Source organism: Aotus nancymaae, unplaced genomic scaffold (assembly GCF_030222135.1).
Source record: "Aotus nancymaae isolate 86718 unplaced genomic scaffold, 86718_ANA_hifiasm-v0.15.2.pri h1tg000001l, whole genome shotgun sequence".
Classification (NCBI taxonomy): domain Eukaryota; kingdom Metazoa; phylum Chordata; class Mammalia; order Primates; family Aotidae; genus Aotus; species Aotus nancymaae.
This window is the reverse complement of record NW_026988412.1, coordinates 5,864,557-5,885,334: the sequence shown is the minus strand read 5'-3', so window position 1 is coordinate 5,885,334 and position 20,778 is coordinate 5,864,557. Positions and strand designations below refer to the sequence as shown.

The following is a 20,778-nucleotide window of genomic DNA, read 5'->3' as shown; positions in this document are numbered from 1 at the left end:
GTGAGCCGAGATCTTCACTCCAGCCTGGGCAACAGAGTGAGTCTCGGTCTCAAAAAAAAATTTTTTTTCCAGCATGTTTTGTGGGTCAACAGCATGGTATGTGTGTTGCTGGCATTTTATGTGATCTGGCCATTCTTAAAGCCAAGCATGGTTCTTCATATCATCTTATGCTTTAGAGGAAATCATTCTTTTTTTTTTTTTTTTTTTTGAGATAGGGTCTCGCTCTGTCACCCAAGCAGGAGTGCAGTCGCATGATCCATGCAGCCTTGACCTTCCAGGCTCAAGCGATTCTCCCACCTCATCCTCCTGAGTAGCTGGGGCCACAGATACATGCCACCATGCCCAGCTAACTTTTTGTAGAGATGAGGTTTCGCTGTGTTGCCCAGGCTGGGCTCAAGCGACCCTCCTGGGCTCAAGCGACCTCCCAAAATGCTGGGATTATAGATATGGGCTGCTGCACCTAGCTGAGGAAGTCATTCTTTAAAAACCCTCCTCTTCAGCCTAGATGACTTGTTTGTAAAATCCTATGTGCTTACTCATCAGCAAATATTTACTAAGCACATACGTGCCAGGCAGCACGTAAGGTATTAAAGACACTACTGTGAACAAGCCGATGAGCTCTCTGATGTCTGGTTCCATAAAGGAAGATCTTTATTCTTCTTCTCTTCAACCTCCATAGAAATGGAACCCATTAAGTCTAAGATAACAGACCGAACATACGGCTTCCTTTAACTTTTCCTGATGGCATCATTTAAGTTGGTTAAGATGATAGCCAGAATATTTTATGTCCTACTAGTGACAAATAATGTGGTTTCATGGATAAAGCACTGGTTTCAGTCTAGAGATGTAGTTTCTTACTTTTGCTGTCTTTTATTACTTAAAAGAATCGAATAATAGACTCCTCTTCAGAGGCCTTGTGGTTTAGAGTTGGTACATTAAATATAGTGGTGAACTGGGATTGGTTCTCCCTGCTCACTAGAGCTGATTGTTAAGTTTTCATGAATTTTTTAAGTCCGTTGATGTCACGTTGGTAGCTTGAAACCGGCCATGATGGGAGTATTCACACCACAAAATAGGCAAATGCTACAACTTGGGGCTTTTATTTCCCAGAAAGCCAGTTGTTAAACATTTCCTTGCACATCACTAAGTAAAGGCGGGGGTAAACACCCTAATGGTAAAGGGGAACGTTTGGAAAGACTTCGACATATTCATGATCAAAATGAAGGAAAAGAAGTAAATCAGTACGTGAGATTCCAGGCAAGATGTGTCTAGAGGCTCATTTATGGTATGGGGTGATGTTCCTCTTTTTTTCCTTCATAGCACTGGTTGTCATGATATTTTGAACCAGAACATTTTATTTTATCTATTTATTTTTAAATAGAAACACGGCCCCTCACTGGGCTGGAGTGCAGTCGTGCCGTCAGAGCTCTCCACAGCCTCAATCTCCTGGGTTCAAGAGACCTTCGCTCCTCAGCCTCCTAGCAGCTGGAGTTGCAGGCGTGCACCCTACCTGGCTGATAGACCCAGGACATTTTTATGTAACCGTGTGGACTTTGTACACGTTCTTTACTCCACTAATGTTAGTAAACAAAACAAAAAATATTAGAAGAATAAAGAGTATTGCGTTTAGAATTTCAGTACTCCATTGCTGGGCCAAAGAATATTGCTGGAGTTTCTGTGGAATTGCTTCCACTTTCCTTACTGACTAAGAATTACAAAATCACTAGTATTGTAGCCATTTCATAATCAAATGGGTCAATGCACTCATCATAATTTGTGATGGATCCAAACATGAATTGATGAATTCTATCTTGTTTGTAATTTTGGAAAGTGAAAAAACCTTTGAGAAAAATGATACTATAGAAGAAAATCTGATGACAGCTGTCACTAACTATTCACAGTCACACTTGTTATGGGCTAAAAAGTGACAGAAGCATCAATCTTACAAAATTCAGATATTCAAAATGCAACCCAGGAAATTTGGAACTTCATAGAAATAATGAAAACCACCACGACCTCATAGGGCTGGAACCTTAAACACTAAAGTTTCATGGAGACAAAAATCTTTTTAGTCAATCATATCTCTTTTACAAAGTTTACAAGAAAAGCATTCATCCCTGAAAAATATTTTCTATAAAAGTAAAATGAAATGGGCTGGGTGCAATAGCTCACGCCTGTAATCCTAGTTTGGTAATAAAAATACTTACCATTTATTGAAAATGTACGGCTGGGCATGGTGGCTCACGCCTGTAATCCCAGCACTTTGGGAGGCCGAGGTGGGTGGATCACGAGGTCAGAAGTTTGAGACCAGCCAGGCCAACACAGTGAAACCCTGTCTCTACTAAAAATACAAAAATTAGCTGGGCATGGTGTCGGGTGCCTGCAATCCCAGCTACTCAGGAGGCTGAGGCAGGAGAATTACTTGAACTTGGTAGATAGAGTTTGCAGTGAGCCAAGATTGCGCCACTGTGCTCCAGCCTGGGCGACAGAGCTAGACTCCATTTCAAAAAATAATATTAATAATTAAAATTAAATGAATATCTATGTGAAAAAACAGACTCTCAACCTTCATATCATACACAAAAATTAATCTGAGATGGATCACAGATCTATGCATGAAAGCTAAAACTGGCAGTAAGCCGAGACTGCACCATTGCACTCCAGCCTGGGCAACAAGAGCAAAACTCCGTCTCAAAAAGAAAAAAAGCTAAAACTATGACGTTTTAAAAATAAAACATAGAATTCTCAATAGCTTTAAATTCTTATATTAGAAAGAAAGGTGCAAAATTAAAATAGAACCCAAAAAAGTTTTAAGCAATTTAACTGGACCGTTTAAGAAAAAGAGCCAGTGAGTTAAGATGGTTTTCTGGAGTTTGCTCTGGAAAGTATGTTCTCCAGGAAAATTATCAATATTGGTATCATTCTAATTTGAATATCTGTGTTTATTAAACATGAAGTTAAAATATCCTTTGAGGTTACAAAGACCAAATTAAAATAACAACATAAAAACATTTTTACAACAGTCTATAACTGTCCCATGATCAGAAAAACAGAATTAATTGCATTTCATTCAAGTCAGAAACTTAAAAAGAAAGAGGAGGGGAAACAGCAAAACCTCCACTCACCTTAGCAGGGTGACAGAAGAGATCAAAATGTGGCTTTTGTCCATCCTCCTCATCCCTAAATTGAAGCATCTTCCCTCAGGTGGTCCACAGGTCTCCCTGTACTGTATTCATCTAAGAAACCCCATCAAAAGTGACAGCTCCAAGTACTGTTCTGGTTTGGTGAGCTTTTTCTTTAGTTGATTCTAAGATTTTTGAATTAAACATCTGGTTGGAGCCGGGTGCGGTGGCTCACGCCTGTAATCCCAACACTTTGGGAGGCTTAAGCGGGCGGATGATGAGGTCAGGAGTTTGAGACCAGCCCGACCAACATGGAGAAACCCCATCTCTACTAAAAATACAAAATTAGCCACGTGTAGGGCCGGGCGAGGTGGCTTACGCCTGTAATCCCAGCACTTTGGGAGGCAGAGGCAGGTGGATCACGAGGTCAAGAGATCAAGACCATCCTGGTCAACGTGGTGAAACCCCGTCTCTACTAAAAATACAAAAGATTAGCTGGGCATGGTGGCACATGCCTGTAATCCCAGCTACTTAGGAGGCTGAGGCAGGAGAATTGCCTGAACCCAGGAGGTGGAGGTTGTGGTGAGCCAAGATCGCGCCATTGCACTCCAGCCTGGGTGACAAGAGCGAAACTCCGTCTTAAAAAAATATATATTAGCCAGGTGTGGTGGCGCATGCCTGTAATCCCAGCTACTCGGGAGGCTGAGGCAGGAGAATCACTTGAACCCAGGAGGTGGAGGTTGCGGTGAGCTGAGATCGTGCCATTACACTCCAGCCTGGGCAACAAGAGCAAAACTCCATCTCAAAAAAAAAAAAAAAAAAAAAAATCTGATTGGATGATAGTAAGTATCTCAAAGTTCTACCTGCCTCTGAGAACTCATGGTCTCCTTCATTCTTCGGATGCTATCCTGGTCAAACTGCTAAAGACTCTTCATTGCACATTCTCCCCCCACTCCCGCAGCACACACCCTGTGGCCCAATGTTCTCTCCTATCTATTCACTCAAGCTATCTGTTCCCCATAAATTGAGCTGTCATATGGGTTGGTAGGAGCCAAGGAGAAACTTCTCCTTCACTCTCTGAAGGTTGGATGAAAGACCGAATGACAAAAGGCAGGTTAAGAGGAGAAACGGCACATACCTTTATTAACATGCCCAGAGGAGCGCCACAGAGTGGTCACCTCCACCCCGCCATGGGGCTCAGAAGCTTGTATGCCATCTTGAGGTTACAGAAAGAATAGGGGTTTGGATGGTGGCAAAACAGGTGATAGGAGGGGAAGAAGAGGAGGCCTGACTAGCAAAGATGGTCTCACCAGGCAGAGGAAACCTCCCACGTAGCAGCTCTCAGAGAGAATAGATGGGAAATGGTTCTTTCAGACCTTTGAAAGTGCCAGCCTCTCAGTTCATCTTTCCTACATCAGACAAGAAAGGACCTCAGAGGAAGCCTGGCTGCATTAGTGTAGACTTTTCTCTACAGATGCGAATCTCCCCCTATAAAGACAGCTTTTTAGCTATTGCAGATTTTCAGCCCTTCTGACCAACCACAGTTTTTAAATGGGATTAGGACCGGGCCTGGTGGTTTATGCCTGTAATCCCAGCACTTTGGGAAGCCAAGGCGGGAGGATGACTTAAGGCCAGGAGTTTGAGACCAGCCTGGGCACAACACACGGAGGGAGACCTGGTCTCTACAAACTAAAAATAAATAGATTCGTTGAACTTGATGGCACACACTGGTAGTCTCAGCTATTCTGGAGGCTGAGGTGGAGAATCACTTGAGCCCAGGAGGTCGCGGTGCAGTGAGCCATGACTGAGGCAGTGCACTCTAGCCTGGGCAGTAGAATGAGACCCTGCCTCAAAAACAATAATTAAAACTAATATTAAAACACTGTTGTTAAGTAAGGGGGCTGGGAATACAGTTATTTGCATATGACTTCTTTCTTTCCCACAAATTAGCTTCTCTTTTCAATGAAAAGTTTTCACGACCTTAAAACTTAAATTTTTTAAAAAAAAATGATTGTTGAGTGACTGGAAACCCGTGTCGAACAGTGACCCAAGACACTTTAAAAATTTCTTTTAATTCACACAGTTCAAATTGTCAAGTCTGACCTTGGAATAACATTTTTCTGTCCAACGTGTGAAATATTGGGTAATAAAAAGATAATTATGGAAATATTCAGAGACCTTCCCTGCACCCAGACACAGAGCCACCTCCACTTCCTTCTACCGCTCTTACAAAAAACAAAAAGCATTGGAAGGAGAGATGACCCGTCTCCCTGGGAGCTGGTTAAGGAACCAGGCAAAAAAATGAGATGGATTTCTCAGATTCGGACTTGACCTGACAGGTCCCCTAGGGTGAGTCACTTTTTCCTATTTCAGTCAATTTGGCTGTAAAATAATTACAATAACGAGGTCTTGTTTACTGAGACTCAAGTCCGAGTTGCCTCGCCTCATTCAGCGGCTAAATAGAAAAACAGAAGGTGGTGATTAGAAAGCTTCTGTAGCCAACCTCACGCAGCGTGGAGATGAGAATCCAGGACTTGAGTACGCTAAGCGTCCTTTAAGTCACACTTGCGAGTAGTGGAATCCAATATAATTGCTTCTGCTGCTTCACTTGTGGGTTTGCACTTGTGACCTAAAGTAAATAAAATAGGATAAAACATGAAGCCGGAGTGCGGGCAGGGGGAGAAGAGGCTGGACGGCTGCTGGTCAAAGGATACAGACTTTCAGTTAGGAAGGAGAAATCAGTTCAAGAGCTGTATTGTGCAACGTGGTGACTAGTTAATACCAATGTATTAAATATTTAAAAATTGCAGCCGGGCACAGTGGCTCATGCCTGTAATCCCAGCACTTTGGGAGGCCGAGGCAGGCAGATCACTTAAGGTTAGGAGCTCGAGACCAGCCTGGCCAACATGGTAAAACCCCATATCTACCAAAAAATACAAAAATTAGCCAGGCATGCTGGTGCACATCTGTACTTAGCTACTTGGGAGGCTGAGGCAGGAGAATCACTTGAACCCTGGAGGTGGAAGCTGCAGTGAGCTGAGATCGTGCCACTGCATTGCAGTCTGGGTAACAGAGTAAGACCCTGTCTCGATGGAAAAAAAAAGAAAAGAAAATTTTCAAAGAGAGGAGATTTTAAGTGCACTTGGGACAAATAAAAAGCATGTGAGGTAATATATATGTTAATTATTGACTTAGCCATTCTGCAATATGTGTACCTGTATATTTCAAAACGTCATGTTATATACCACAAATATATACAATTTTTGCTGGTCAATTAAGAAATAAAATAAAATCCTTCCTTCAAAACAGAAGGTTATATTAGACTAAAGAAATTAAGAGGAGAGGAACAGAGCGGGGGATGGGAAGGGAGGGGAAGGAAGAGAAAAGCTGGGGCAGGGGAAGATGAGGAGGGAAGGGAGAGAAGGGAACAGGCCTGCCCTTAATGCTTCTCAAGCTCTCTATCTTGCCAAGATCTGGCCTGTGGCCCGGCACAGCAAAAGCTGGAAAAATGCCAGTGACTCAACCCAGTTCCATTGATCAGTGAACTAGAAATCGGACACTGTGTGTTTCAACCCGTCAGCCAGCCCACAGCCAGGGTCCAGGTGGCAGCCTGGGCTCCTGGCCTCAGTGACTGTCAGGAGAATGGGTTGGCCAGCCAGCCTCCATTGGCCTTGCATAGCAGGCAGCCAGCGCAGCCTGGAGCCCAGCCAGGGGACGCAGGAGTTCTTTCAGCTTTTAAGGACAGACTTTGCTTTACCTCAGCAGTCGCTCTTGGGGCCACATGGAAAGCCACCATTAGGTTTACTATAAAGTGACAGAGGCTGGTGTCTCTGGGAGAATGAGGAGTAGTCACTTCCTGCCTTTGTCCATTAGCGCCGACCAATGCGACCAGCTCCGTTTACATTCTTTCAGTGGTGTTATTGAAAGGGCTTGGCAGCTCCCAAATGTTTTCAGTGTCCTTAGTCCCATGAGGGCTGCCTTCTTCTTCTTTTTTTTCTTTTTTGCTAGCTTTTAGCTAGTGTCTGGAAAGATCTACTGGACGCGCTGGGCTCGTTTTTTTCAAAAATCCACTTTACCCTTCAGGGAAGCCAGGAAAAGAACACGCTTCCAACCGGTACAAGTCTGGAAGAACTTCACAGCCTCTCAAAGTACGGTACCCTTTTTGTTTCTTAGTCCAGCCTGTTACTGGGGTGGTTTTAGGATGAAGCTGCTGGGGTGACATCTGTGGGGAGGTGTGGGGAACGGCAGGTGAAAAGAAGTTATCATTTTAAATTGTATTAAATTGCTGTCAGTATTGAATCAAGGTATCTGAGGTTATTGTCTGGGGAAGGAAACTATAGCTACTACAGAAAAATATTAAACCAGAACTTCTTTGGGAACCTTAAGAAATTTTTTTAAATTTTTTGAAACAGAGTCTTACTCTGTCACCCAGGCTGGAGTGCAGTGGTGTGATCATGGCTCACTGTAGCCTCCACCTCCTGGGCTCAAGTGATCCTCTCTCCTGAGTAGCTGGGACTACAGGAGCACACCACCATGCCCATCTAATTTTTTTTTTTATTTTTTAATTTTTTTATAGAGATAAGGTCTTGCTATGTCACCCAGACTGGCCTCAAACTCCTGGGTTTAAGTGATTCTCCTGCCTTGGCCTCCCAAAGTGCTGGTCATGAGCCACTGCACATACCAAGAACTTTATTTTTCTGGCCAAGAACTTTATTTTTAAAAACAACAGTAAGCTATGTGCTGTCTGCTGGAACTATTGGATGGCCCCCAGCATTTAATCCCGTGGGACGTACCTGCTGCTGCACCTGGCGGTGTGTTCCTGTCACCTGCTCCCATCTCTCTCTCGGAGCAGCTCATGAAGGAGAGATGCCGCCGGCATGTTTTGAAATGTGATGGATCTTTCTGCCCTGAGCAGAATCCAAATTCGATGGTGATTTGAGGACTGCTGGAGTTAAAGCGTGCACATACAGTTTTCAGGCAGCTAATTAAAGTAATTAATTAGTACAGTTCTGGAACCCAAACTGCTCCAATGCTATAGGCAAAATTCCCTGCCTGCCCTGGCTCATCAGAAAGAGTTTGTATATGGAAAACTTCAGGACAGAACAAAGAAACTTAGGTCTGGATGAGGAATGAAGTCTTGGCTCTAGTTTAGCAATTCCTGAACTGCCAGGCAACATCAAATCCGCTGCCGAAAAAAATCTGAAATAAAAAGAATTCCAGACATTAGGCATGGTTTAAAGCAGGGTATGCTTTTTTATTTGTGTGCTTCTGGTGACAGTGTGGCTCCCATTCCGCTCCTAGTTCTGAGCATGGCACTGTGATTTCTTTCTGGAGTTGTTCCAACCCGTGGACTTTGCTAATGAATGATGAACCCCAGAACCTGAACTTCTGGTGTCAGCAGAATCGCACACTCCCTTCTCAGGAGGTTTCTGGAACATTGGCCTTCATCCCAGCAGGATCACAAGTGAAAAGAAACACAGGGAAGACACCATCGAACCTTTAAAGTGGCCACACCACGGAGCAATGACACAAAGAGACAATGGTTCTGGAAGGAGGGGAGGGATGCGCTGTATCATTATTTTTTTCTAGATTGGATTCCGTGCACAGGTCATCACAACTCACTGTGAATGCAAGCAGGGGGTGCAAATCGTGGGTCCGAAAAAAATCTCTCTGCCAAGATCCTTGCTCAGTCACTTGTATGCATTTCTCAGCTATGGATTCATGCTTTTCCACTTGTTGAAACATCCCTAAACGTCGCCCTCAATGTCCCGTTTGTGTCGCTGGCTCTCCGCCGTTCAGTAATAATGAAACAGCCTCAGTGAACCTGCAGCAGCAGCTGCCTTAGCTTCGGTGCCTCCCCACCCCTGCAGCTGAACCACTTTGAATATTCCTTGGTGGTGCAAGAGACAGTCTCACTCTTTCCTTCACTGGCCTTCCTCTGTGTTGGTCACGGTTGGCATGAGCTACATCCTGTGCATGTTATGGTGAGAAGGGATGAATGAGGAAAGACAGGGTGGTTTAATACTTGCCCCTGGGACAGTCACTGGGTAAGGAAGGGTTTGGGGTGCGCCCTCAGGCTCCCCTCAATGCATGAAGGCCTGGGACGGGTCAGTTAGCAGAGGTGTGTCTGTGTTTAACTTAGAACTGAATGTTAAGGGAAGAATTATTGGGATCTGATGCCCTAAGCAGGGGAAATTCCAGGCTCAAAAAGCCACGGTTAGAATTCAGAACTGTGTTGTTATCCTGCCTCTCAGTTTTCCTCTACGTTCAACTCCCCTTTTTTAGATGATCATGAAGCTGTTTACATGTTGTCCTCTTCTGTGAACTTATCCCTGTAAACAGTGACAGGATTTTATCCAAATATTTCTGATTTCTAAAGAAAAAAATAGAGCGATTTCTTCCCAGTGCCCTTCTGTTGACCTTGCCTGGGGGAGAGGCCAGCAGAGCTAAGGATGACCTCACCCCCTTCCAGCATGATTTCCTGGGACGTACAGAACCTCCTTCTTCAGCTGTCTTTCTGTGATTAGCCACGTTCAATCTATAAGCTTTCAGAGCAGATGATGGGGACATCTAATATTGGTTCCATTCACATTTCAGCATGAGATCAAACATAAAATAATCATTATGCTTCCTGAAGTCCCAAGGACCTTCTCCGTCTGAGGCAGAGTTGGGAGGTGGGCTGGTGAGGTGGGGCAGTCTAGGAACTGCACTGGTGGGGGCAGGAAACTGGGCTGAAGGGAGATGTAAGGGCTTGGTGGGAAATAAATGGCACTGTGTTGTTGACGGAAAAAGATCTTGGCAGGACTGTTGTTGTGAGTGTTCTGTGGCTTAGAAAGGAATTTCCTACAGGCTGGACTAACCATTAAAAATGTCTCTACCTTCAGGAGTCCCCGGCGTGCAGTGGAGCCTCGCTGGGGGAAATGTCAGCTTGGACCATGGGCGCCCGCAGTCTGGACAAGCGAGGAAGTTTCTTTAAGGTAAAAGGAATCCTTGATTAGGATCTCGAATCGTTGGCTTGCTCCCTTAGCCTGGGAGCTGCAGCGCTCCTTGGAGCTGCTGAGGGAAGTCCGCTCTCTGAGCCAGCGCCGGCTAAGGGAGCTTGCCCGAGCCCAGCTGCTCACTGTTACCAGGGCGTACAACAGGTTGCGGGGTCTGTGATTTAGTGCTTTCATGCAGGCACAGGACTTGGGCACCAGAGGGGCTGCGCTGTGCAAGACGGCGGAGGCGGTCTTTATTTGAGAGCTGCTCAGCTTGCCGTTTTTCAGCTGCAGGGTTTTATGGTGGACGTTGGACTTTGCTTTCCAGTGAATAAGTACCGTCGTCTTGTGTTCGCTCCTAAAACAAAAACAAAAACAGATTCCTCAGCCTCACCTTAGAATGATGAAATACTATTTTCTAGTATATTTTATCAAACATCCCCAAAGGCTTCTTATGATAACGAGGAAGCCTGATAACAACTGTCTAACTCTTCTGTGTTCATATTGATGTTGATGAGACTAAATTACCTTGCTAGCGTAATGAGATAAGATTTTAAATGGGTGTTTTATGTACTCTGTGTGTGTGTATTTAATGAAGACTTGGTGGTCGTTTCTAGTTGACACTTGGGAATCAGTTCTCTTGTGGCTTTTCACTTTGTTTCCTTTCATCCACCCTTGAATTAAGGCATCCTCAGTATAGAAAATTTTGAAAATACAGAATTATGTTTAAAAAGGTAGGAAAGTGGAAGTAAGATATGCACTTGAAATCTGTCATAGGCAGGTGTTCCAACATCAGGTCTTGTCCCCAGAGGAGGAACAGGAGGAGGTTTTATTACTGAGCAGTGACTATGTTTAACAATTAACCAACCTTCATGGGTTGTATGCGTTAACACTTACTTACATATTTCCTGTTACCAAGAGAACAAAACTTGTTTATTGTGTCAACTGTTGATTTTACAAAAAAATCCATGAGAAGAACCTGTTGATAAAGCAAAGTCCATGAGATTTATTGAAATAAGGAAGAACATCACGAGGACACAGTCCTATTCATGTCTAAGCAAGGGGAGATTAAGAGGCAGATTTATAGGACTCAGGGATCCAGGCCCAAGTCCTTCAAGCTGCATTTTTTGAGAAACTGGTTTGATTTCAGTGATGTCTGTGCCACAATAGCTTGGGATGGGTGGATACAGCAAGACGAGGATATTGAAGTGGGCCTTACAAATAAACCCTTGTTTGATAAGTGAGCTGTTTTCCCAGGTGAGCAAATTGTTTGCCAGGACAAATTATTGTGTAGACATTTCCTGCAGCAAACAGTGAAGTCATTTATTGGTTTACAGCCTTAATTTTCTGGGCAAGAAGATCCTGGAAGAAAGAGTTAAGTTATGTTGACACAGATGGTCTCAATGATCAATCCTTATAGTTAAGCTTTGTGGACATAAGTAGTCTCACTTCCAAATGATTTATTCAGTTTTGATCAAACCTGTATAACCTTCACCCACAGGAGGCAGATGAGAGCAAGGAGCTCCTCAAGTCCCCGATAGATCTAGAGCTAGGCCCACCAGGTGGCCCAACTGTCATCCGGCAGGTTCCTGGGTTGCGTCTGATGCCGAGATACTTACTTCCCCCTGGCAGAAAGGATGATCCAAAACCTCTCCTTAACCCAAAGCACTGTCTAGATCAACCTAAATATTGGCTGGTCCATAATTACCACCTTATGATGATCAGGAAGTACAGTGGCCCTGTATTTTACATAGTAGTTAGATTTTAAAGTTAAGGCAAAAGAAGAAAATGGAGGCCAGGCACGGTGGCTCACACCTGTTAATCCCAGCACTTTGGGAGGCCAAGGCAGGAGGATCACTTGAGGTCAAGAGTTTGAAACCAGCCTGGCCAACAAAATCCCGTCTCTACTAAAAATTCAAAACTTAGCCGAGCGTGGCCCCCTCAAGTAATCCCAGCTACTTGAGAGGCTCAGGCAGGAGAATTGTTTGAACCTAGGCGGCAAAGGTTGTGGTGAGCCAAGATCAAGCCACTGCACTCCAACCTGGGCGACAGAGCGAGACTCCATCTCTGGGGGAAAAAACAAGAAGAAAATGGAGTACAGTCAAAGTTGCCTCTGAACACTTCTTAGAAAGGTGCCCCGTGGGGCGCAGGGTGCTACCTCTCGTCATGTCCATTGTACCCAGTGTTTCCTGCAGTTCTAAGAAAATCATGTTTGTTGTTATTCGAGTTTTCAGCGGGACAGCAGATAAAGTCATTGACTTGTATTTCTGGGCTATGCTATAGGAAAGAACCAATCAGGTGAGAGGTGAGGCCTGCCTGACCCCACCCAGGGTGAGACCCACCGTGTAAGCTTTCCTGGGTCAAATACCCATGAAAATATTGGCAAAGATCTCTGCACTATTTCACTTATTCGTAACTTTGTGTTTGGGACAGAGCTTAAATTGTTTAATTTACTTAAGTCAAATGCTCCACGTAAATGATATAGCTACTGTATATATACTTCTTTCTTTCTTTCTTTGAGCTCCTGGGCTCAAGCAATCCTCCCACCCTGGCCTCCCAAAGTGCTGGGATTACAGGTGTGAGCCACTGCACCCAGCCTCCATCCTCTTCCTTCTAGACATAGTTATTCTTTGCTGTGACTATTCTGTAATTAGTCACCAGCATTTGTCATGTAGTTATCTATGAGGAGAAGTGAACTGCCCTTTGGACATCCTGTACTGACTCTTTGCAGGTTTATTTGTAAGAAGCTGGAGGAGAGCTCAGTGCTGAAATGGGTGGTCACCCAGTGGGCACCTTCTGGGACCCACTAGCCCTGCTCTGACTCACCATGCTTTATTTCCGTTCTCACCTATTAAGCATCCATGAGCAGCAAAGCTCTGCAGTTGGTCAGGGAGAGAAAAAGCAGAAGCCACTCCTAACCTCATGGAGCTTTTAGTCTGGTAGCAAAGAAAGATATTAATCAGGCTGGGCGCAGTGGCTCACACCTGTAATCCCAGCAATTTGGGAGGTCGAGGTGGGCTGATCACAAGGTCAGGAGTTCGAGACCAGCCTGGCCAATATGGTGAAACCCCATCTCTACTCAAAATACAAAAAAATAATAATAATAATTAGCCTGGCATGGTGGTGAGCACCTGTAGTCCCAGCTATTTGGGAGGCTGAGGCAGGAGAATCACTTGAACCCAGGAGGCAGAGGTTGCAGTGAGCTGAGATGGCACCACTGCACTCAAAAAAAAAAAGAAAGATATTAATCAAATAATCACAGCACCAGACACATAATTATAAATCATTTTTTAAAAATGCTTCGGGGAGAAGTTAAAAGAGCTCTGAGAATATATAATCTAATCTAGGGTTCCAGAGAAACTTTTCCCAAGGAAGTGGCCTTTGACTTGAGAGCTGAGGTTGACATTATACCATTTAGGAAGGCGGCTGGAGCTAAGTTTTGGAGTGACTCTTGATGCGGCTACCATCAACACACGTCTCAGCAAACACCAGTGATGCCCTACAACTGGAGAGGATTCTTTCATAAAGCATGAGCTTTCTTGGTCACATTCTTGGCTCACAGCTGAATTCCACATGAGTATTATCCCTCTCTGGGCTATTAGTGCTCATGTGACTTTGTGTAAAGCACAGATAATTGGAAGGCAATCACTGGACCTCTTTTTCGTCATTGTCCTCCCCATCCAGTTTGTGTTTCTAAACCGGAGTTGCTAACCACTAGTAGCAAGCCTTGATTTGTGGTTTCCCATCTGTCCTGGCTCATGGACATGACTCAGATAGGCCAGAGGACATGAGGTGTGTGGATAACACACAGATTGAGCATTCTGGGGTCACTGAGATGCCCCGTGGTTACTGTTCATGTGGAATCGTATCCTAGAAGCTCCAGCCACATCCATCCTATGCAGATAAACCCATTGTCCAGTTGCTCACAGCACCATTGTTAATTTTCCACAACCATCTGGGAAAAGTAGTATCTTCCCGCTCCACAAAACACGTGGTGGGGCCAGGCGCTGAGCCTCACACCTGTAAATCCTAACACGTTGGGAGTCCGAGGCCAGCGGATCATTTAAGGTCAGGAGTTTGAGACCAGCCTGGCCAACATGGTAAAAACCCTGTCTCTACTAAAAATACAAAAATTATCCAGGCTTGGTGATGGGTGCTCGTAATCCCAGCAACTCAGGAGGCTGAGGCAGGAGAATCACTTGAACCTGGGAGGTGGAGGTTGCAGTGAGCTGAGATGGTGCCACTGTACTCCAGCCTGGGCAATAGAGCAAGACTCCGTCTCAAACAACAACAACAACAAAAATATGGTGGGGGGCAAGGGGTAACACCCTAGACATGGTAGCCAAAGTTATCTGCTTCTAAGTAATAAATGTGAACACCTATTGCTCTCGGATTTCGAAAGTATATTGAATGAAAGCGTTTGCAGAAGAAAGATGTCATCTAGGCTAGGAAAGCTCTTGATAGTCTTGAATTAAGGGCAGAGATGCTCAAAGTTATCTTTGATCCCCCCTTTCGCTGAATCCGGTAGCTTCTCCAAGCCGCACCCACACCTCCCACCACCCAGGCTCCCAATGCTAGCAAATCCTCCTCTTTAAAAGTTAGCTTTTTTAAACTTTTAAACAACTTCTCTTTTTAAAAAAATAGAAATGGGTTCTCTGTGTTGCCCAGGCTGGTCTCAAATTCTTAGCTTCAAGCAATTCTCCTGCCTCGGCCTCCGAAAGCCCTGGGATCACAGGTGTGAGCCACCACCCCTGGCCCAAATATTTCTCATGTCTCCAAAGTCCTTTCCCTTCTTTCCTGTCCTATATCTGCCTTCCTCCTTAGGTTCCGTTCTTCCGTTTGGTTCTCATTCTTCCATTATGGGCATTATAAATGATGCCTGTAATTTACCCACACCAACGCTTTACGTGTTTCTACTGCTCCATGTCACCTGCCTGAAGACCCTGGCTCATTGCTGGACACAGGACCAAGTCTGTGCCCTTCACCTTGATGTTCAAAGGTTTTCAGGCTGTGCTTCCACTTTCCCCCAGCTCTTCCTCCTCCGGTCCTGCCTCTGCAACATCGTGAGTCTCTCCTGGGGTCCAAGCCCACCAATCCCAGCCTTCAGCCTTGCTCACCGCCCCTCCTTTCTCCCTCCCCACCATCAGCCTCCCAACCACCCTTCCAGGCTGTACATCCACTTTATCCACTGACAACAGAGCTCACAAGGGCTGAGCAGGTATCTTCCTTTAGTTTTGTCTGAAGATCAAACTGTGGGAGAAATGTTATGTATGCAGGCCTAGCTGTGGTCTCAAGGCAGTGCCAGGAAATAAACTTCAATTCATAACTCAGAACTCTGCCATAAGGGATTTATTCTTTCCTTTTGTCATCACGGCCCTGATCCTGAGAGGGATCCTACAGCAAAGAATAGTGCCAGAAGAGAACCAGTGTTAATTGTCTGACCGACAGTTCTAATTTCTTATCAGCATGACATTGGGCTTCCTGAGCAAACCTGCCCTCCCCAGCCTCAAGTATGTAGAGTCTCCCCTTTCTAAATGGCCACCTTCTAACCTTCCTTGGCCTCTGGGACAGGGTAAAAGTTGCTCTTACTAAACCGAGAAGAAACTGTGCTTCAGCGTACAGGGATACTACCCTCCTGGGCCTCAAAACTACTCATGCTGCAGAAGGATCCCTGAACCTGGGTTCACAAACCAATTGGTGTCATTCAAGGGCCCAGCGCAGCAGCAGAGGCCCAACTTGAGAGGCCGTATTTGGTCATGTCTCACAGGTTGGATAAGAAGATGCCTCATGATGGTGTTTCTGAAACAGGAGACCTGTCATTATATTTCAGAGAATCACAGAAGAGCTCTCTGACACCACAAAGGCTAGACCTGAGACTAGCTTTGAAGAAGCCACATTACTGAAATCTGGCTGTACCAAATCGACGAACCAGGGGTGATGATTCACTTTACTGCAGCTGAGTTCCCTTAACTATTGGTCTCTCCTTGGCGTTTGAAAAAGTATTCAATTTTCAAAAATTCTGTCTGCCAAGCAAAATTTTTCATTCACCCAGAACTGGTACAACTGTACATCTCAGGCCTCAGAAATTTCCAGCAATGGTGTTTTCAGATTTTTTATTTTCAGATAAGTGGAAATTCATTCATCTGCGTGCACAATAACAATACCGTGGACAGAGATGGCAGGGGCGTGAAAAATAATGGATAGACTGAAAAAACACGTTTTAGTCAGTAATTTATTTTTTTTATTGAGACAAAGTTTTATTCTGTCACCAGGCTGGGATGCAATGGCACGATCTTGGCTCACTGCAACCTCCACCTCCCAGGTTCAAGCAATTCTCCCCGCTCAGCCTCCTGTGTAGCTGGGATTACAGGCATGCGCCACCATACCCGGCTAATTTTTTGTATTTTTAGTAGAGATGGGGTTTCTCCATGTTGGCCAGGTGGGTCTCGAACGCCTGCTAGTCAGTAATTTCATTAAGCAAATCCTTACGTGGCTCTCTGGATGCTCAAAAGCCATAGAGATGAATGCTGCCCCTTGGTCTCCCAGCAGATCCCCTGGACTATGAGCAGATAGGATGTCACCTGCCCACTGTCCAGTGAGTCCACATCCCCACAATGTATCAGCCCACAGGTCTCTCAGCACCTTGCAATGGAAACAGCAGAGCGAGTAGAGATTTAGTCACAGTGATTGGCACAGCGACAATTTACTGATAATAGCATTACAAAACACGCCTAACACCAGTATCTGGACGTGTCTTTTGTTTTCCATAAATAAATTCTTCATAGACACTGACACCTGGAGAGGCAGTGCCATCCCATAGAAAACAACATAAGCCACAGATGTAATTTTAAATTTTCTAGTAGCCACATTAAAACTTGAAAAGGAAAATGAGTGGAATTAATTTTAATAATGTATTTTATTTGACCTAGTATATCTAAAATACCATCATGTCAACACACGATAGATATAAAAAAGTATTAATCAGATATTTTACATTCTGTTTGTACCACTTTCTTATTAACAAGAATGGTATATATTTATTGTGTACCACGTGTTATTTGAAAACATGTATTATTCCATGTCTTTGAAACCCTGTATTTTACACTCAGCATATCTCAATTCAGACCAGCCACATTTTGTGGTTGCCGTCATCATCATTTTTGAGACAGGGTCTCTCTCTGTCACCCAGACTGGAGTGCAGTGGCACAATCTCTGCTCACTGCAACCTCCATCTCCTGGGTTCAAGTGATTCTCCGGCCTTAGCCTCCTGAGTAGCTGAGATTACAGATGAACTGCCAGCACGCCCAGCTAACTTTATTTGTATTTTTAGTAGAGACAAGGTTTTACCATGTTGGCCAGGCTGCTCTTTAACTCCTGACCTCAAGTGATCTTCCTGCCTCAGCCTCCCAAAGTGCTGGAATTACAGGTGTGAGTCACCGCACCCTGCCAGACAAGCTACATTTTTAAGAGCTCAGTATTCACATGTGGCCAGCAGCTGCCAGACTGGACAGCAAAGGTTTAGCTGGTCTAAATCCCTTCCTTTTACAGATGGGGAAACTGAGGCCCAGTTTAGGATACAGCAGGGATGGAAGTCGGACCTGGCCTGACGTTGCCCTGTGGCTTCCTGAGCCCACGTTACCTCCTGCTCTGGTTCTTCTGTGACTGTCTTCCTGTGGCTTCCTGAGCCCACGTTACCTCCTGCTCTGGTTCTTCTGTGACTGTCTTCCTTCTTTTCCAGCTCCCTCTCCCAGAAAACTTCTTCTGGAGAGGTCATAGGGATGGTGGCCTCTCTCTGCAGGAGCTGTTGGCCTTTTTTTTTTCCTTGAATTGGAATCTCACTCTGTTGCCCAGGATGGAGGGCAGTGGTGTGAACATAGCTCACTGCAGCCTGGAACTTGTGGGCTCAAGCTATCTTCCTCCATCAGCCTCCCAAGTAGCTAGGACAATAGGTGTGTGCCACCATGCCTGACAACGTTTATTTTAGTTTTTATAGAGACAGGGTCTCCCTTTGTTGCCCAGTCTGGTCTTGAACTCTTGGACTCAAGTGACTTCCTGCTTCAGCCTCCCAAAGCACTGGGATTACAGGCATGAGCTGGGGTTCCCAGCCTGTTGGCTATTTTTGGATGCATACACATCCCACCATTCGCTCCAAACATTTCCAGGACTCAAGTCAGCGCCCCTGACTTTCTAGGAATGCTATGAGCTTATTGAAGAGAAATTCCTCTTCATGTTTTCAAAAAGTAATGGATTTTATGGTTTTATAAATGTTTTTCCAGTACATTGTGGCCACTCACTTCTGATGCTGACAGCATGTGTTAGCATCAGAACAGTTGTTCCATGTGCAAAGTCCTGGTAGGACTTTGGGTTTTAAAATCAGGGGTGAAATAGATTGCCCAGGTTCTCCTCAATGACGTGCTCCTCCAGACTTCCTTGTAGCTCTAAGTTTCATAATTAGAAGGATACCAAGAAGGAAAATGTAGTTTTGAAGGACTATTGTGTCAATGTAAAATTTTCAAGAAGTTAAACTATAACTCTTGTACAGTATAAAACGAACATTTGCCAAAGCTTTATCTCACCCATTGCTAAGGAAACCAGTAAGTAGTGGAGCTAGTTCAAAAAATGCTTTGACAAATGACGTATTTCTAGTCAACTTAGTATAAGTTTGCTGAGTTAAAATCAAAACTGGTAACATCCTACACGGCAATGAAACTGTAACCTCTGGTGTTCTCCCTTTTTACAGAACAGAAATCTGTAGGCTGGTATAACTTCACTGTGTCTGATCTCTTCATTTATAGCACATAAGTCAAACACAGATACATTCCTCTAGTCAATTAACTAATCTATAGGTAAACCTATTAAATCATGTCCCAGCATGGCAATGAAAGGACAAACTCAAATAAACAAAAAGGCCCTCTCATCTAGAAGTTTTAAAACCCTCTAATAAGCAACTCTGGAGTAAAGGCAGAAATACAAACTAGAATTATGGGAAAAAAAATGATAATCAAAACACTACCTATCAGAATCAATGGTATATATTTAAAGCAGCAATCAGATGAAAATTCATAACACTAAACACTTTTTATCAGCCAAAACATGCCACACCTTTCTAATCTATTTCCAAGTCTTAGTGTTTCTTACTGCTGAAGTGGTTTATTCCTGGCCACTTCTATTATGCCTCTCCTTTTCTTGTTCCCAGATATCCCCAATCAAGGAATTTGTCTTAAAAAATCAAATGTCTTCAATTACGTTGAAGAACTATGAGAAAGCTAGTTCTATGTTTATTGACTTAAATACTGGTAGAGGCTTCCTGGGCTCTTTTTCATGGTGTAAAGTACTCACAGTGATGTTCTTGGTGTCACTCTAAACCCTAAACTTAGATGTGTACATATAGCTGTCACCAGAATGTCCACTGGTCCAAGGTGAATTGGATGGAGGATAATTTCCCAGCATAACAGCCTTTCAAATGTCTTTATGGTGGTATGTAGAAACCCATTTCTACAGCATCATTTGAAGCTGTACTATATATTGCCATGTAATTAATTACCCCAAATCTTAGTGACTTCAAACAGCAAACATTCATACCTCACAGTTTTTGTGGGTCAGAGATCTGGATGCAGTTTAGCTGAGAGCCTCAAGCCCAAGGTCAATATGAGATTTGGAAGGAGTTGTTGGCTAGGGTTATAGTCTCATCTGAAGGCTTGACTGGTGAGGAATCCACTTACAAACTAACTTGGCAGGCCTTGGTCCATTGTCACATGGCTCTCTCCACAGGGCTGGCCTCAGGACATGGCAGATGGCTTCCCCCCAGGGCAAATGAAACAGAAGAGAGCAAGAGAAGTGGAAGCCACAGTCTTTTTATAACCTACTCTTGAAGTGGTATCCCATCGCTTCTGCCATATTCTGTTCATTAGAAGCCAGTCAATAAGACTAGCCTCAGGAACAATTACTCAAAGGTGTGAATATCTGGCTGTAGCTTACACTGAGAACATCTTAGAGAGGGCAACATAGAAAAACAGCGCAGTCACAAACTCAACAACCTGCAGGGCCAAACAGAAATGGAATGAGTGAGTGGGCCTGGTGTCAGACAGGTGGGATTGGTGGGGACTGTAACAAAACTGGAGAGTGCAAGTCCCTTCTAGAAGGGGAAGCTGCTTACTCAGTTCCAACCAGTTCTTGCCATGCAAGAATGAATGTGAGTTTTGTGGTTTTTATCAAGTGAGGCCAGAAATCTAGATTTTCATGCAAAATAATCTCAATTTAAAAACTATTCTGCCTGAGTGTCATGGCTCATGCCTGTAATCCCAGCACTTTGGGAGGCTGAGCCTGGCAGATAACTTGAGGTCAGAAGTTCAAGAGCAACCTGGCCAACATGGTGAAACCCTGACTCGACAAAAATACAAAAATTAGTCAGGCGTAGTGGCACGTGCCTGTAGTCCCAGTTACTTGGGAGGCTGGGGCAGGAGAACTACTTGAACCTGGGAGGCAGAGGTTGCAGTGAGCCAAAATTGTGCCACTGCACTCCAGCCTGGGAGACAGAGAGAGACTCCATCTCAAAAATAAAAAATAAAAAGAAAATTAAAAAATAAAAACCGTTCTAAAGTCAGGTGCAGTGGCTCATACCTGTAATCCTAGCACTTTGGGAGGTCGAGGTGGGAGGATCACTTGAGCCCAGGAATCAG

The 20,778-nt window shown here is 44.4% G+C and overlaps 1 protein-coding gene and 1 long non-coding RNA gene across 12 annotated transcripts in view; one reads left to right on the top strand and one right to left on the bottom strand.

The window, feature by feature from the left end:
* The window catches only part of RIN2 (Ras and Rab interactor 2), a 236,084-nt gene that overhangs the window by 110,992 nt on the left and 104,314 nt on the right, over positions 1-20,778 (top strand). For 6 of the 11 annotated variants that reach the window (XM_064375666.1, XM_021673564.2, XM_064375585.1 and 3 more), the window contains one exon: positions 10,007-10,099. In XM_064375666.1, coding sequence (XP_064231736.1) covers positions 10,007-10,099 — 93 coding nt within the window. Of the gene's footprint in view, positions 1-5,243; positions 5,472-6,877; positions 7,271-9,035; positions 9,107-9,127; positions 9,170-9,602; positions 9,797-10,006; positions 10,100-20,778 lie in introns of those variants that run through there. The other 5 variants (XM_012463458.3, XM_012463452.2, XM_012463450.2 and 2 more) reach the window with 5 other exon arrangements.
* LOC135274856 (uncharacterized) lies at positions 7,105-8,162 on the bottom strand. The gene is made up of 2 exons (XR_010342576.1): positions 7,916-8,162; positions 7,105-7,344 (listed from the first exon to the last, which is right to left on the bottom strand). It is a non-coding gene; the product is annotated as an uncharacterized LOC135274856 (long non-coding RNA).